This window comes from Choloepus didactylus, chromosome 15 (assembly GCF_015220235.1).
Source record: "Choloepus didactylus isolate mChoDid1 chromosome 15, mChoDid1.pri, whole genome shotgun sequence".
NCBI classification, from domain to species: domain Eukaryota; kingdom Metazoa; phylum Chordata; class Mammalia; order Pilosa; family Megalonychidae; genus Choloepus; species Choloepus didactylus.
The window spans coordinates 62621793-62637181 of NC_051321.1; the positions used below are offsets into that span (position 1 = coordinate 62621793).

General features: G+C 35.6%; 1 protein-coding gene across 4 annotated transcripts in view; it reads right to left on the minus strand.

The window, feature by feature from the left end:
- Positions 1-1139: 1139 nt before the first annotated feature.
- The window catches only part of CTNNA3 (catenin alpha 3), a 1946492-nt gene continuing 1932242 nt past the window's right edge, over positions 1140-15389 (minus strand). For 3 of the 4 annotated variants that reach the window (XM_037805370.1, XM_037805369.1, XM_037805372.1), the window contains one exon: positions 1140-9203. In XM_037805370.1, the coding sequence (XP_037661298.1) occupies positions 8916-9203 (288 nt within the window). In that variant the 3' untranslated portion in view covers positions 1140-8915. The remainder of the gene's footprint in view (positions 9204-15389) is intronic. The other variant, XM_037805371.1, reaches the window with a different exon arrangement.

A 15389-nucleotide genomic window follows, 5' to 3' on the forward strand; every position in this document is an offset into this window, starting at 1 on the left:
ATCCTTTCAATCCAAACTCCTCCCCTTGCCAGTTCCTTTGGCTTTGCCCCTGTATCTTAAGGGAGCCTCTTCTCCTTTCTGAAAACAGGAGATTCAGACAGGCTAGGAAGCCAGAGTTCATGACAACCAAGAACATCAATGTTTCCCTTTCAAGCCACAGGATATTGGACATGCAGTGGTCCTATCTCTGAATTATTGCTCCTGGATGGAATGTTTAATGGTGTTACCCAGGAAATGTCAGGGCCTCAACGCAGCCTCCAGGCAGGAACAGACTCTTCTTGCCAAGAGTGCTTTTAGTTCCACTTCCACCCCCAGAGTGAACATGACAAATTCATCAAGACAGAGAGAATGTTCCTGCTAGAACAAATATGGACTCCTGGGGCCCAGGAGAGACTGATGCAGAGAGGCAACCCCATGCTGGCATTTTCATTAACACAGAGGCAGCCAGCATCTGGAAGAAATGAATGATGGGAAGCATGGTCTTTCATAGGAATTAAGCTATAAAGACTCTATCCTCACATACTGCCTTTTGAGAAAGTGTGGAAATAGACTGAGACTTAGCAATAAGCTGTCTGAGGCAGTAAGGGACCTGAAGAGGGAAAACGATGTCTCAGAGGAGACAACAGCATGCCACCTGGAAAAGGATCCAGAGAATATTCCCATGGAACTCATACTGCGAAAGTTATCATCTGCCTAGAGATGAGAGGGTAAGGCAGATGTTTAGAATGCACCAATATTCAGATGCAGGAATATTGGCAGAATCAGTGGCAGTCCATGTCCATTTTAGAGTGCGTATTCAGACAATCTTAAAAACATTATTAGTCATTTTCAGAAAGGTATAAGCTAAACAATTCCTGAACTACATAGATAGCGACTATTAAAGTCAAAAGCCTAGTGCCCACATCGCACAAAACTAAATGCTCACTTGCTTGTATGCATACAGTATGTATGCTTTGTAAAAGTAAACTCCTGATTTGTAATATATATATAAGTTAAGGAGTGTGGGAATGAAGATAACAACTAGAAACACATGGTTAGACAACTCAGCAACTCACATAAATCTCTTCTTTTTTTTTTTTTTTTGCCTTACCCAAGACACATACCACAATCCATACACACCAAATGCATAACCAATCCTTTTATTTTTATTGCTTTAAAATATATGGTTTAATTGTCAGTTGAGAAAATCCTTAATGAAATACAGAGTGATATAAGCTGAAGTGAAAATAAAGTACTGTTTCAGATAATAGTATATCACATCAAAACAAACTGAGTGTTACATGCATAAAGTAATTCAATTGAGAGCACAATGATATTCATTGATTCAGTTAAGTGCAAAAGTCATGCAGAATCTCAAACACAGCATATTTATAGGGTTTCTATGTCAATGTCATGGGGGGTGGGTATTAAAGAGTTATTTCTATTCCCGGATAAATAATTCATTTTTATTGATTGGTAAAATTGACTTTAAGGGTAAGCATGGACCAGAAAATCCACAAATGCTTTTGCTGAAACTTATCTTTGGCCAAACTATAAAACCACTTTGAACTGGCCATGACTGTAATAGCCTATTCACTCAGCTTTTCTCTGCGTTCTGCACAGTGGGGTGAGATGCACAAGCAAGATTTTCTGAAATACCTTAAATGCCACAAACCTTAAGTTCTCATCATATTGTCGCAATAAACCTAAAGAACCTATTATCAATTGCTTACTTTGACTTCATCTCAGACTGTCTTAGTTTAAATCTGCCTTCATCCTGAATTATAATGTGCATATTATCTTCAGAGAAGTCACCAACTATAAGCTGTCAAAGTTGCTGCTTGTACAAGTAAAAAAAGTAAGTGATTTTGTTGTTGTTAGCAAAGTCACTAAGAAACCATAAAAACATAAACAAAATGGAAAGCAGGGCATCTGGAAATCTTTCATTGGAAGCTTTAATTCATATTTAATCACTCAACCTGCCCAAGTAAATTTTGTTTTAAGCCCCAACTATTAGGTACTAAATTGGGCATAACATATGCCTACTTCTGTTTTCAGGGACTTGTTAGTCATGGATATGGAGGAGAAATGACTATCCTGTCATTTAGGTCCAAGGAAATTTTCTTTGTAGGAACTGTACCACATAAGAAAAAATTCAATATAATAAGAAGCATAGCCAACTCTAAAAAACAATTGCAGATATTCTCATATTTATGTCCCTATGGACACAATGCCTACCAAAACAAGAGACTAGAGAGTTATTATAGCATAAGCTTTTGCAAGCAATAGAACACAATCTCTACAATCCTTTTAAAAATTAATTTTGTGTTTAAAGCCTCAGGAAGGAGGAAAGTTCTGTTTAACTGAGAGTATGAACTTATATCTTAGACATGCCCCCTTAATTTTTTAATAAACACTCTAGTCCAAATCTGCTGATACAATCCCAGGTCAAGGAAGCCCAACAGTCTAAGCTAGAATCTCAGTAGATACCACAGAGAGATTCAGATGATTTTCCAAGACGGAAAAACTGATGTGACACACTGAGGGTTGGCCCAGGACAGCATAATGCAAGGCAATCTGAATAGAAAAACTAAGTATCTGGAGACTTTTGAACCACTGATACAACTACTGAAAGGAGGCTGTAAAATGTTTTAAAACATGCTACAGAACTACAAGACCAAATAACAAAAGGTAAAATAAGAATCTTTCTTGAAAATGCCAAGGAGAGAAAACTTTAGAACTAGAAAATACCTCATTTGAAATGAAAACACAGGGTTACTCAGCCAATATTATTTAAGTTGCATTTGTATATGCCCTGTGTTGTTGGAGATGACTGTTAAAAATCTGAGTCTTTTTCAAAGAGAATTTCCTTCTTGAGAGCTTCCTTTCCCTATAGATGGGGGCAGGCACCATCATGACCACCAGGTACTCGAGGATGTAAACCTTAAATAAATACATTCCCAGTTTGAGGAAACAATATAGCTCTGCCACAAGAAAGTTCAGCAAATCACTTAATTCCCTGAGAGAGGGAAGTCTATCCAGCAACACGGACAAAGAAAGACTCTAGGCTTCAGAAGGTTCTAGGAAGAAGAGCCAAGTGAAGTGAAAGATGAAGATGACCTGCAGTCAGGCAAATACTGTGCACATTGGTTACCTCTTTAAAGAAGGAATCATAGCTTTGATGTAGTTTGGATCAGTTTGGAATGCAGAGAATGTTAGCCTATTTTAATGACCCTGGCCAATGTTTCCCTGAGAACCGTAACTGTAAAAACACGGATACATATTAGCGGTGAAAGAGGAAACAAATGGTACCAACAAATGGTTTTAACCAACTAATGCTGAAGATGAGACAGATCAGGTATTCCCATTGAAGCTTTCTACACCACGATAATAAAAGTAATTTATTAAGTAATTTAGTAAGGGTTGTCATCTTATTTCAGGTCACATGGATAAAATATTTACTCCTCATATTCCTGATAACCTATATTCAGTTAAGAGATGAGAATGTGAAATAATTATTTATATACTTGCCTTTCATCTGTTTGTAAATAAGTAGGATTTGAATGAATAATATTTTTTTTTTATTTACACAGAAGGCCAACCAACATTGTGAAATGTATATATTATTTTCCACTGACAATTCAATCACAATTTCCAGGAAGTTTGGATAGTGTTGTGCTTAAAAGTTCAGACTCTGGAGTACAGCAATATTTTAGAGCCAGTGAAAGTTGAGCAAGATTCTTATCCTATTTAAGTTTCCTCATCTATGGAATGGAGCTCATAATTCCTAATCCATAGGGTTATTGAGAAGATTAAACAAAGTTAGAGCTTTTAATGCAGAGCTAGCACAAAGAGCTGCCCATGAGGTCAAGGCTATTTATTTATTACTTGATGTATCCTAAGAACCCAGAAGAGAGTCAACAACGTAGTTGCTTAATAAATAGTTTTGAATATATGAATATCTGATTATTCTGATTGGCTCTAATATGGAGGAGATGTTCATCTACATAAATTAATTCAACAGCTTGGAAAATGAATGAATCTTTTTCTCATCCTGCAAACAAAATCACTAAATTATCTTCAAAAATAATTTAGTTCATCCTCTTTTCAACACGACTTCACCCAAATCACTAAAGACAAGTTCCTGCAATACTATTCTTAAAATCTTCCTCAGGAGGAGGATGCCCAATCTTCAGAGAACCCAAAACTCTTCCTCCCTCTGTCTACAAAGGTATCTATGTCTGCAACTGCCCTCTTATTACCTCTCCCACTTCTGGCACTTTCTTTCACATGCCCTTTTACAATTTCTCTGCATTTACTTACTTTTTCTCCACCTTGCCAATCTCATTTTGAAAGCCAGTCCTACTATTTTTCTTCCAAAAACCAAAGGGGACTTCTATAAGCCACAATGCAGCCATGAAACATCTTCATCCCAGTTTGTACACAGGGGAGTACCCACAGGCCCACAGACCACCTATTCCCCATAGATAGAATTGTGGTAAAGTTGGGTTCAATTTACAAAGGCTTCTTTTAAATAGTATTATTTTCTTTTGAAGTGCTCAGCAGTGGATCCTGTGTACTCTGATTTGGGAAGGGGCAATCACGTGTAAAATGATTAAGGTTGAAATGATTGTCTTTTGCCGTAACACTCTTTGATTAGGACATTTTCAGTTGCCTATGCCTGATTACAATAACATCCATGTTTTCTATCCTAATTAGACCCAAAGGACCCAAATGAAAACTATTAAACTACTTTATATGTAGGTGCTTTCTTCATGAGACCTGGCATGTTTATTTGGTGATAACATGCAAAGTACTAATTCTAAAAGTATGATGATGGCATGGAAAGAGTCATGAAGAAACAAATGCTATAGAGTTTTCATTGAAATGTGTTATTTCCTGGTATTGAAACAACATCTCAGATTGCAATAACTTTCCCTAGTTTTCTTTAAAAGAATTATTAAAATAATATGAAAGTTGCAGTTGCTTTAACTGGATGCCCTAACTGTTCTGATCTAGTAAATCAGAAATATTCCTGATATTACAAATAGAAAAATAGCCATTTGATTCCTAAGTATGCAGTAGGCACACTGTTTTGGCGAAAGACAGGCTGACAAAAGAAAGTAAAGATTTCACCCCCCTTGAGATTCTGGTATCTGCTTTCCTGACCTAAACAAATATTTACAACAATACTGAAACAAGCTGGGGATTCTGCAATGAGTTCACAGAGAATGGTTAGCCTCAACAGAAAAATCTCAAATCTCATTCTACAACTCTACAGAAATTTGTAGCCATGGGAGCCATAACCTATAGCATGGTTTTGTGCATTTGAAACAAACAAACAAAAAAACTCTGCAGAATATATGAATCAATTTCTATGTACAGGATTGATGAGGGATAGAAGAGAGATTTTTGGTGTATGGAGTAAGAGGTAAAGGTATTATTTGGGGTAATTGGCTGGGAAGGGCAGGACTGACTGCATCATTTTGGTATGAATCTACGAGCAGCTAATAGGAGAATTCTGAGCCCAGAGGCTCAGATGAGAAGTCCATCTTGAAAGTGAAGGTATAGGAAGCCACTGGAGACATGTTCCCTTCTGTTAGTTTTTTTTCAGCCATTCATCATTAAATTTGAGGAAAACTCTTTAGTAGGTTTGAAGGCATATAATAGACAAAATTTCAATTTCACAATTTCAATGTGCTGCTGTATTATGACTTAAAAACTGACTCACTTCAAAGTTGGTGTGTCAGGAATGCCAGACTGCAAGAATGGGCCTCTCCATAAAATTCTGGGGACCCTTACAGAAGGAATTTTATGGGACACATATATTTTATATTGATACTGGTGGTTAAAGATGTGCAAAGATCAGAAGGCATGCTTATGAATACAAAGAATATATTTACTGATATGTTCATAAATTACACTGATGTCTTAAGATAAACACAAAAGGAGAATTAACAAATTAACTTAGTAATTTAGTGTTTGAGTTTCTTTCTGATTCTTTCAGCAAGTTGTACCTAGAAACTCCATTAGGAAGAAACAAATATTTTAATCCAACAGTTTCCATTTTTGATAAATAAAAGGGAGAGATTTATATTTCTCACCTTGCATCTCTGATGAAAAATTTCCAGGTTTTCTAACTAGGGAGAATCTTTAGTGGATTTTGATTAAAGGATACTTTTTGAGATATCTGTCTGATCCCAGCTGAATCTTTGACTGATGCCGGTGGCTAACCAGGAAGGGAAGGTTCCTTGAAGGTGGTATAAAGCACAAATTAACATAAATGGATTTCACTAGAAGAGAAAGGTGGGTTCTGATTAGCAGGTTAAAGCAAATGTATCGTCAGAGGAAATAGCAATCTCTGTGATGTCATTTCTGATAGAAATAGATTGACCACCAAACTATACCCTCAGTAAGAACTTCTTGGTATCCCCCTGAAGAAGGGCTTAAATACAAATATATCTGCAAGAGTCATGCTTATTGATTAGATCCATTTAACTATGATTTATAATGCAAAAATTTGTAAATATTTTTGCTGCTAATGCTTTTCTCATGTACAAGCATCTATAATATTAGCATGTTTGAATCAACTGAATCTTGGATAATGCTGCCCATTGCAGGAATTTACTCAGGTGGACAGGTATCTTTTTCTGCTGTATGCACCTTGTGTTTATTGCATCTTTGATGACTACAGCAGAACCTCACTCCTGGGACATTAATTGAGTTAAACTTTTTATCAGGTTTTGCTTAACTAAAGTTTTGCTTTAAACTAAACTGGAAGTCTACTTACACTGGAGAAGAGCTCCTATTCACATCTCATTTTGGGTAAATAGCCAGTTTTATTTTTAAGTGATTGAAGTTATTCCGTAATTGTATAATTTCAAGTTGTTTTTGTTCTTTTGGCATACAATATTGCATTCTAAATTCTGGCCTGTGAAAAGCTGGTAGAGAGTCAAATGCACATTAGATTTTCTAAATAAGGCTCATGATTCTTGAGCGTGTGATTTTCAGAGCTACAGTAAACAACCAGTAGTTAGGTGATATTTAAAAAAAAAATCTTTTCTCAACTAAATTATAAATTCACATTGAAACTTAGAAAAGGATACATCATAGATTGCGCTCTTGCAACCTTTCCAGTTAGAACCAAAAATGATCACAGAATTTCAACAAAAGACACTTGTTATTTTGCCCCCATTGTCAAGATAGTTCCAGAAAATAGAATCACCTGTATTCCATAATTCCCTTCCACACTTCCTCCTCTTTTGCAAAGTGGACTCTGTCAAGAATAGCTATTGTGGGCCAATCCATAGTGCAAGATAGGGAGGAGCTTATTGCCTCCTAGGAAGTTTATGCTCTGAGCTCAGGCAACTTAGCGATTTGGAAGAAGGAAATAATGCATTACAATAAAGGGAATTTAATGTCAATTAATAATGATCTATTAAATACTTCCTTTATCATATATTCAATTCCACTGTGTTCCACACCATTTTGCTCACGAATCCATACACAGCCTACTCTCAACTTTTATGCTTTCCCATGTTTCACAAATCATTTTACCCAAACTGGTCATACTAATATTAACTGGTATATGTATGAATTTTACCTCATCAACCTAAGGTGATATAGTTGTTGAGACAGCTTATCAGAGGCAATTTGGTGCAAGCTAGAAGTTACATTTATAGTGTTGTCATTCTGATGAAGCGGAATAGGGAATGCATATTTAAAATACTATGAATTGAAAGTGAAACTGAAGCTTAACATTTTCAATGCTTATGGAAAGCTCAAAGCAAAATGACACTTAGAGAGAGAGAGAGAGAGAGAGAAAGTGAAACAATGGACTAGACTCTGAAACTATTATGAAGACAATTATGAACTCACCTAGAGATGAGCATAGTGATCGGAGTTATAAAATTATCCCAGGGACTTTTATTTAAAATAATGTTATTAAAATCACTCCAGCTTCATTGCCATTAACTCCACTTCATAGTGCAATGTTAAAATTCACACAGTTGTATTTCATTTGATGCCAAAAGGTTTTCCAAACTGGCCTTTTCCTTTTCATTACAATTGCTAGCTGATACAATGGATTTTTAGAGTCATGCAGAACATCACACACTTCTGTTATCATCACTCACTCTGGGATATAATAAGGTGTCCTTAATTTCTAATTAGGTGATAATTTCTTCCACATATATATTCTGATGGGCATTTTTAAATACAACACCCAAAGTGCAGAACTGCTGAACACAAGGGAACACTCAAAGACACATTCATGGCATCCAAACTCATTGTAACCTTTATATTGTTAATAAAGCCCTTTCTTAATAACTGAGGTTGACCTTCAAAATTCAGTAAGTAGCTTCATTGCTTAAGCTTGGTTAATTTCTGATGGATGCTGGTCTAATCAGATGACAACGGATACAGGTATCTAGGGACTGAAAGCTGTTTTCTTATAGTGGGAATCACACACTGCTGCTATGTTAGATCAGGTAAAGAAAGTAGGATATTAAATGGGCAGATATTTTATAGTCTTTTGTTTCCATTGAAAACCAAATCTGTGTCTTAATTCAAAATGAAAACGGTACTTCATCCTCCTGGGTTTACTGGGTAATGAATATAATACAATCCCTGTGATGGGAAAGGCTGAATGATGCCTGAAGATTTCATTCATTCAACCAGCATATATTAGTTATCTATTAGGTGCTGGTCATATCGAGATGAAAATGACATGGTCCCAAGTGTAAGTGGTCTACATTGGTTCAGCTCCCAAATTTTTATGTTATTTGTGGGTTTAACTCCAAACTTTAGTGAACTTAGATAATTAATCAAGTGTAAAAATAAAGTGTTAGTTAGCCAGTATTTTGTAATATAGGCATTAGAATAGAATAGTGGTAGCCAGTATTTTGTAATATAGGCATTAGAGTAGAATAATGGTTTCAGTAGACTTGTCTTCCCTTAAATTCACTCATGACTTGCACTGGATGTACTTTTTTCTTTGCTGAGCTTCGTCTGACGGCTGCATAGGTTTCCTCTGGCTTCTCTCTTTTAATCAAGGGCTTTTTCGCAGGCGCCTTCATTCTCCACATCACAACTGGGTGCCGGGGCCGAGCAGGACTCTGGATTCGGATGATCTTGGTTGAGGCAATGTAAGACATCTTCACTGTTTGTACTACAGCGTTCATTAAATTTTTGGCTGCCTGGATCAGGGAGGTGACACTGTCCAACTACAGGAAAAAAAAAAGTTATTAATCAATAATGCAATCATAAATTTAAAAGGATTTACTTTTCCAGAAGCTGGATTGTGCCAATTTTGCTTTTACCTTGGAAATAAACAGTTAACATTTTATCTCATTAGGTACAATGATCTGCATCAATTTATCCATCTATTTTAATCATTTATCTATTTATGCAATGCATAAAAAATCCATAATCTACCTTCTAAGATGATATATTAATTTCTTTCTTTAGGTTTTCAGTGAAATAGATTCTGCAAATTTTTTAGTACTCCAATCCATATGTAATAACTTTGGATCTAGATGGTCACTGCTCTCTTTGTAATGGATTTCCCTGTTCCCAGGGTTGACACAGAGCTCTTTCTGCAAGTGATACTATGTCTTCAGTGAAAGTCATATTATATATAAATAATTTTATTAAGAACAAAAACAAAAATTTCTTCTCCTCAGGAAACTTCTAGATTAAGATGATAAATATCATACACATAGGAAGGCATGCGTATGCATTCATAACCCCCTCTTTCATGAATATTTCCCAAACCCAATTCCACCTAAAGGAGTCTCACCTTTAAACATAGCACTTACAATCTATCATGCAGTATGTTAAAGTAGAAAGAGCCAAGGTTTTACAGTCAAATACAGTTGAAAATCTGTTATTTGGTAACTTGGGAAATCATTAAACCATTTTTATCCTCATTTATCAAATAGGAAAAGTGTTTATTAAAAGTTTATTAAAAAGTTTATGCAAAGAACATAGTGTAATGACTGCCAAATGGTTGATGGTTATTAAATATCATGTCTTTATTTCCTATAAAGACTGACATAATTGCTTAATGATCAAGGTGTATGGATAAAATTACTAAGAGAATCCTTTTTTCTGCAAGATTCTATTTTTAATTATTATATTTTTGAGGTTGATCACAAAAACAATATCAGGGAAAAATGGGTGATATTCCTAGAATCTTGCAAATACCTTAGAGCTAAGGCAAGTCAATTCATTTTTATACAACTAATGCTTCTTGTATTATTTTAGTTTGGCAGATTGTCATCCACAGCCAACTCATACAGAAAGATGTGCCTCCACTGTCACCCCTCTGTGATGTGTGCTGTCAGGGTTGAGACTCAACATCGGCTGTGTAGTTACTAAAATCCATCAGCAGCTGCCTGGCCTGAGTAAACTACCTTTGCAGTTCAAGGAGTCTCATCTCACATACAGAGAGGAATGAAGGAAAGTAGTAAGCTGAGCTCATGTGCCTGGGGCAGTGGTCTAAATGGCTGTGTCTTAGGCAGAAAATTTAATTATCTCAATTATATGCCAAGCCTGAAATTCTTGAAAATTCAACCAGAAAAATATGTAATTTGAAGGGCAGTAATATATAGCAACTACACATCTTTAGGTCTTTTTATTTATTGAAGACAGAAATGTACGCATGTGGCAGGAATGACAAATGATTTGCCAACATTAAATAGGATTCCATGAAGCACAAAAATATTTTGGAGAACACCTAGTGCTTCTGAATCTGTACACAACTTTAAGGAATACTAGACAATAGAACAATATGCTTTGTTGTTATGTTACTCTATGGATAGTTTTCAAGCCAAAATTTGTCCTTTAATGATTAGCAATTTTCATTAAAAACCTCTTTGAAGCCCACTTAGACTCTGAAGGTGGTTTCCAATCCACCACAGAAAGAAGCATATTTTTCTAAATGATTCTCTTTGGTGAGAAATTGAATTACCATATATATAGTACTGAGGATTTTTGGTAATGTCCTTCGTCAAACATCCTGAAAATATTTGGTTTATGCTGAGGGTTCTGAGCCACCATGAATGTCTTAGGGACTTGTTACCATTCAAGATTACCACAGTGATTTTGGCCTTCCCACTCCAAAACTTACATTCTCTTGTCTTCCTTTTGACTCTCTAATCGTTTCATATATAGGCTATATTCATTTCATCTCCTTTGATTTTTTCCATATGAGTGGTATCTACAAAGCAGTAGTACGCATAGGATGTTTAAATTCAATCCTTGCCTCAAAATGCAGACAATGGCTTGTTTTATTTCCTCACTAAATCAGCAAAGCTTTGCCTGTAACTTTATGATCTCTTATTCTGGCTTCTGACAAATCATTTGATTTTAAACTCCTAAATGACTATAGTAAAAATGTCTCCTCTAGGTGACTCAGAAAAACTACAGGACAAATTACCCCTGTAGGAGATCATGAAGACTAGTTTCCCAGACAGATTAGGACAATTGCTGAGAGAAGACTGTTATTTCAGGAGGAAAGGTTTTAAGACATTCTATGATGATCTTTGAAGTCTATGAAATATGTGTGCTCAGATGTATAACTCTCTGCTATTAGCCAAATTACACCTCACAGAAAAAAAGGGCAAAGACAAGACAAGCAAAGGTAGGGAATTTTGTTCAAGGCCCAAGAAGTGCCTCTTACATACTCATAAAGAATAACTATGTACAATTTAATGTCTGCAAACAATTATAAATCCTCTTATCCAGGTCTACTTTATGATATGAATACTTCAAGGGAAATATTTGACATAATCTGTTTGAAAACAAAGACTAATTTGAATAGGATGTTGTACCACTTTTTGGCCTCTGTGGTCAACTGATCGAACCAAATGTTCCGAATTTCTTCTCAAATTTGCCTGTGCAAAACAGAAGTTTAATTTAATCTTAGCCTGGTAGACCAAACCAATAAGAATATAAAACTCAGGTTCAAGAATTCTCTTACCATTGCAAATCACTTTCATTGACTGAAAATTCTTCTGAGCAAATACAACTTAAGTGTTTACCACAGAGGGAGCTTTTCTCCTAACATCTAGCATCTCCTCTTTAATCTAGAGGGAAGAGTTCTTGCTCAAGTGATCAACTGCATCCAAAAATGGCTTCTAAGTTCTTCAAACCTCCTACTGTTATATGCAAATATTTGCATGCATGTACATATAACCACCCCACCCCTCTTTCCAGAAGAACTTAGTATATTAAATTGTAGTGTCTTTTCTGTGTTTTGTGGTACATAAATCTGTGGTTTCAGTTAAACTACAGTACAAATTTAACAAGTTCTAAAAATGTTTTCACACAAAAATCTTGCTCATATTTAGAGATATGTCTCCAGCCCTTTGCTGAAAAGAAGGGGAAATTGAAAAAAAAAGTTTTCAATTGAAAACTTTCTCATCTGTATTGTGCAGAGCTCCAGCTTGTCTTCTCCTCTTCCTGTGCTATTCTAACTACCATGTTCTTGATACATGACCTTTTTCTCATACATGCTTTGCATGAGGTCTCTAAGCCTAGGTGAACCTCACTTCCATTGATATGGATCTCATCTCTTTACACCTGGGATGTCATCTCTTTGCACCTGGGGAAAGCATAGCTATCCAAGGGCTGTGAACTGGGTGTCAACTGCAGCCGCTGGGATTCCTGCTGAAAGAGAAGCCTGAAGCTGACTGGAAAGTTATATTGCCTGTCCTATATAGCTTCCTGGGTAAACTGATGCCAGAGGTAGCCTATTATATCCTTGTGAGTCTTGATGTTTATCTGTTCCTAAAAGCCCCTGACAGATGTTGCAGCTGCAAAAAAGCAATACTTGAAAGGGACATGTGTGGAGTTTGTTTCCAAGTGTAATGACAGCTTACAATAGTTGCTAATATCTATCGGGTACATCCAATGTGGGGTACTGTTTACATGATTAACACAGCAATTTTATCAAGTAAGTACTCTCCATTTTATAGATGAAGAAACAAAGGCAATGGAAGATTTAATAACTTGCTCAAGATCACAAGCTAGTTATTGTCCAACAATTTGAATTTGAATCAAGGCAGTCTGGTTCAAGTACCTAGTCATCCTACCCATTACATAATCCTGCCTGTTAGTAACATACCACTTCCAATGTGTGATTATTTTCATATATTGAATATTTAGGACATTAAACTTACAGTGATACAATGTCTATCATTTAAAATGACTAATAACTGCTTTCAGAAAGGTTACTCTTTTTTTTGTATGCATATTGGTACTAGGAATAATGAGGATACCTTGCTTTCCAAGCCATTTTATCGGGATGGTGGTTTGAAAATGTTGGTTCTATATCAATTCCCAAGTGGCACTGGTTTTAGAATAACAGATAGAAATACTCAGTCATCCTTATAGGCCCCAAACAATTTAAAGACATTTAAATTAAAACAATATTTTTACAAAATATTTTTATATCTTAAAATCTGGACCCCAATAAAAACATCCATAGGGAAAGCAAAAACCATAAACAAACCATATTATATCTTATAGGACATGGGAACACATAATATTTATTACATCTTTAAGATGTGTGACAGTATAAACATAATCTTGATTCTCAAAACTTTTATCTGATCTGATATAAAATTAATCAAATTGTTTTCCTTGGTTTTGCAATAGAAACCAGGATTCGAGCCTGACGTATCTTTTTAACCCTTAATTAGTTTTAAAGTCCTCAGTTAAACTGTTTGGAAATGAGGTCAGTGTAGGCAATGTCAAAGGGCATTTTGTATATGAGTTGGCAAAAAAACAAGTGACAATATGAAATTACTTATATCTTAAATTACACACATATTTGCAGGTCTTTTTTTACTTAAAGGTGCCATTTGTATCTAGATTGATCTAATAGTGATAACTGTATACCTAGGAAATACTTAAATATGTTTTATAGGAAAAATACATGGAATAATTCATTATGTTTTTATGATCCATCCTGAATCTCTCTCGAGAAACTAATTTTATTCCAATATTGCTTAAAGCATTCTTTTGTTTCTGAACAGATTTTTACAAGAATGACATGTATTGAATGAGCATTCTCTCTCTTCAAATACATTAAAAATGCTAAACAGTCATTCTAGCTTAACAGGCAAATCAAATTACAGGCTTTGTTAAAGCTAGTCAAAATGGAGTTGCATCTCTACATTGAAATTGTCAAGCTTATAATTAAATTGAAAATGGTGGCTCCTTCTGTGAATATACAGTTATTTCATTGGGCCACCAATGTGAGTCACACACTAAATTTGTCCTTTGCCAACTCTCCATTAAACATGACAACAGAAAAGGATAACTTAAGTTGAAGAGAGGAAATTCAATGTATGGAATAACTAAAGAAATTTAACTCTATTGTGAGGGCCAGGGATGAAACGAAATATGACATTTATTCAGTTGTAATCTTGTCCTGTCAAGAAGCATTTTCAAAGCTAATTTTTGTTTCTAAATTCCAAAATATTTTGTATAATTTTAAAAGAAAATAATCACGAACATAATGCCAATTTAGGTGGCTTCTTAGAATGTCTTTCAAATTTTTTTTAAATGGTCTGTTACAATAATATGTTAGCAACAATGATTAGCCAGCCTTCAATCATGCTGACTTAAAGACAAATGCTTAGCCAAGGTACTAATTTTCTGTAGTAATTACAGCCCAGGCACTAGTTACAGGCATTCAAAAAACAGTATATTATTTCCCAAGTAGAGCCAGCAGGAGTGGGCTCTTTGGTATGGTTCTCTCAACATCATTGTTTTGACCTTTGCTTTCTCCTCCCCGCAGCCTCAGTCAGAGCTGTGCCTTCTCCAGAGACATCCATTGATGTCTATGTAATGCTATTCAACATGACATCTTGACCATGCTGGAAGAACTCGGCTGAGTCTTGGTCCTGGATCCTAGACTCATCTCTTGCATGACCTTAGGCAAGGAAAATCTAGGAAGTGTGAAGCTAGAAGTTCAATGGCACCAGTTTCCCAACTCATAAAAGAACTTCAGTACACTGACTTTTCCACACTCTTACTATTTCTTAATCTCTTTTGAATGTCATTATTCTACCGTTTTAACCCTCTATTAGAAATATTCAACATTTCCTTGTTCACTTGTCTCTCTCCTATAAACATCTGACGGAACACAATTATTCAAGTCTCCATCATCAATGCACAGGTGACTCTACTACTACTTTTAGAGAATCCCCCTCACTGGGGAAATGGTTTCTAGATAAATTGATGGTCACCAACCTGAAGCTGACAGTCACTCTTCGGTATCCTTAACAAATTCTTGCACTCATTCCACACAAACACTGCTTCAAACTTCCACTCTCAACAAACCTCTGACATCTCATATTCTCACTTTTCTGCACATTACTTCACTTAAAACAAATATA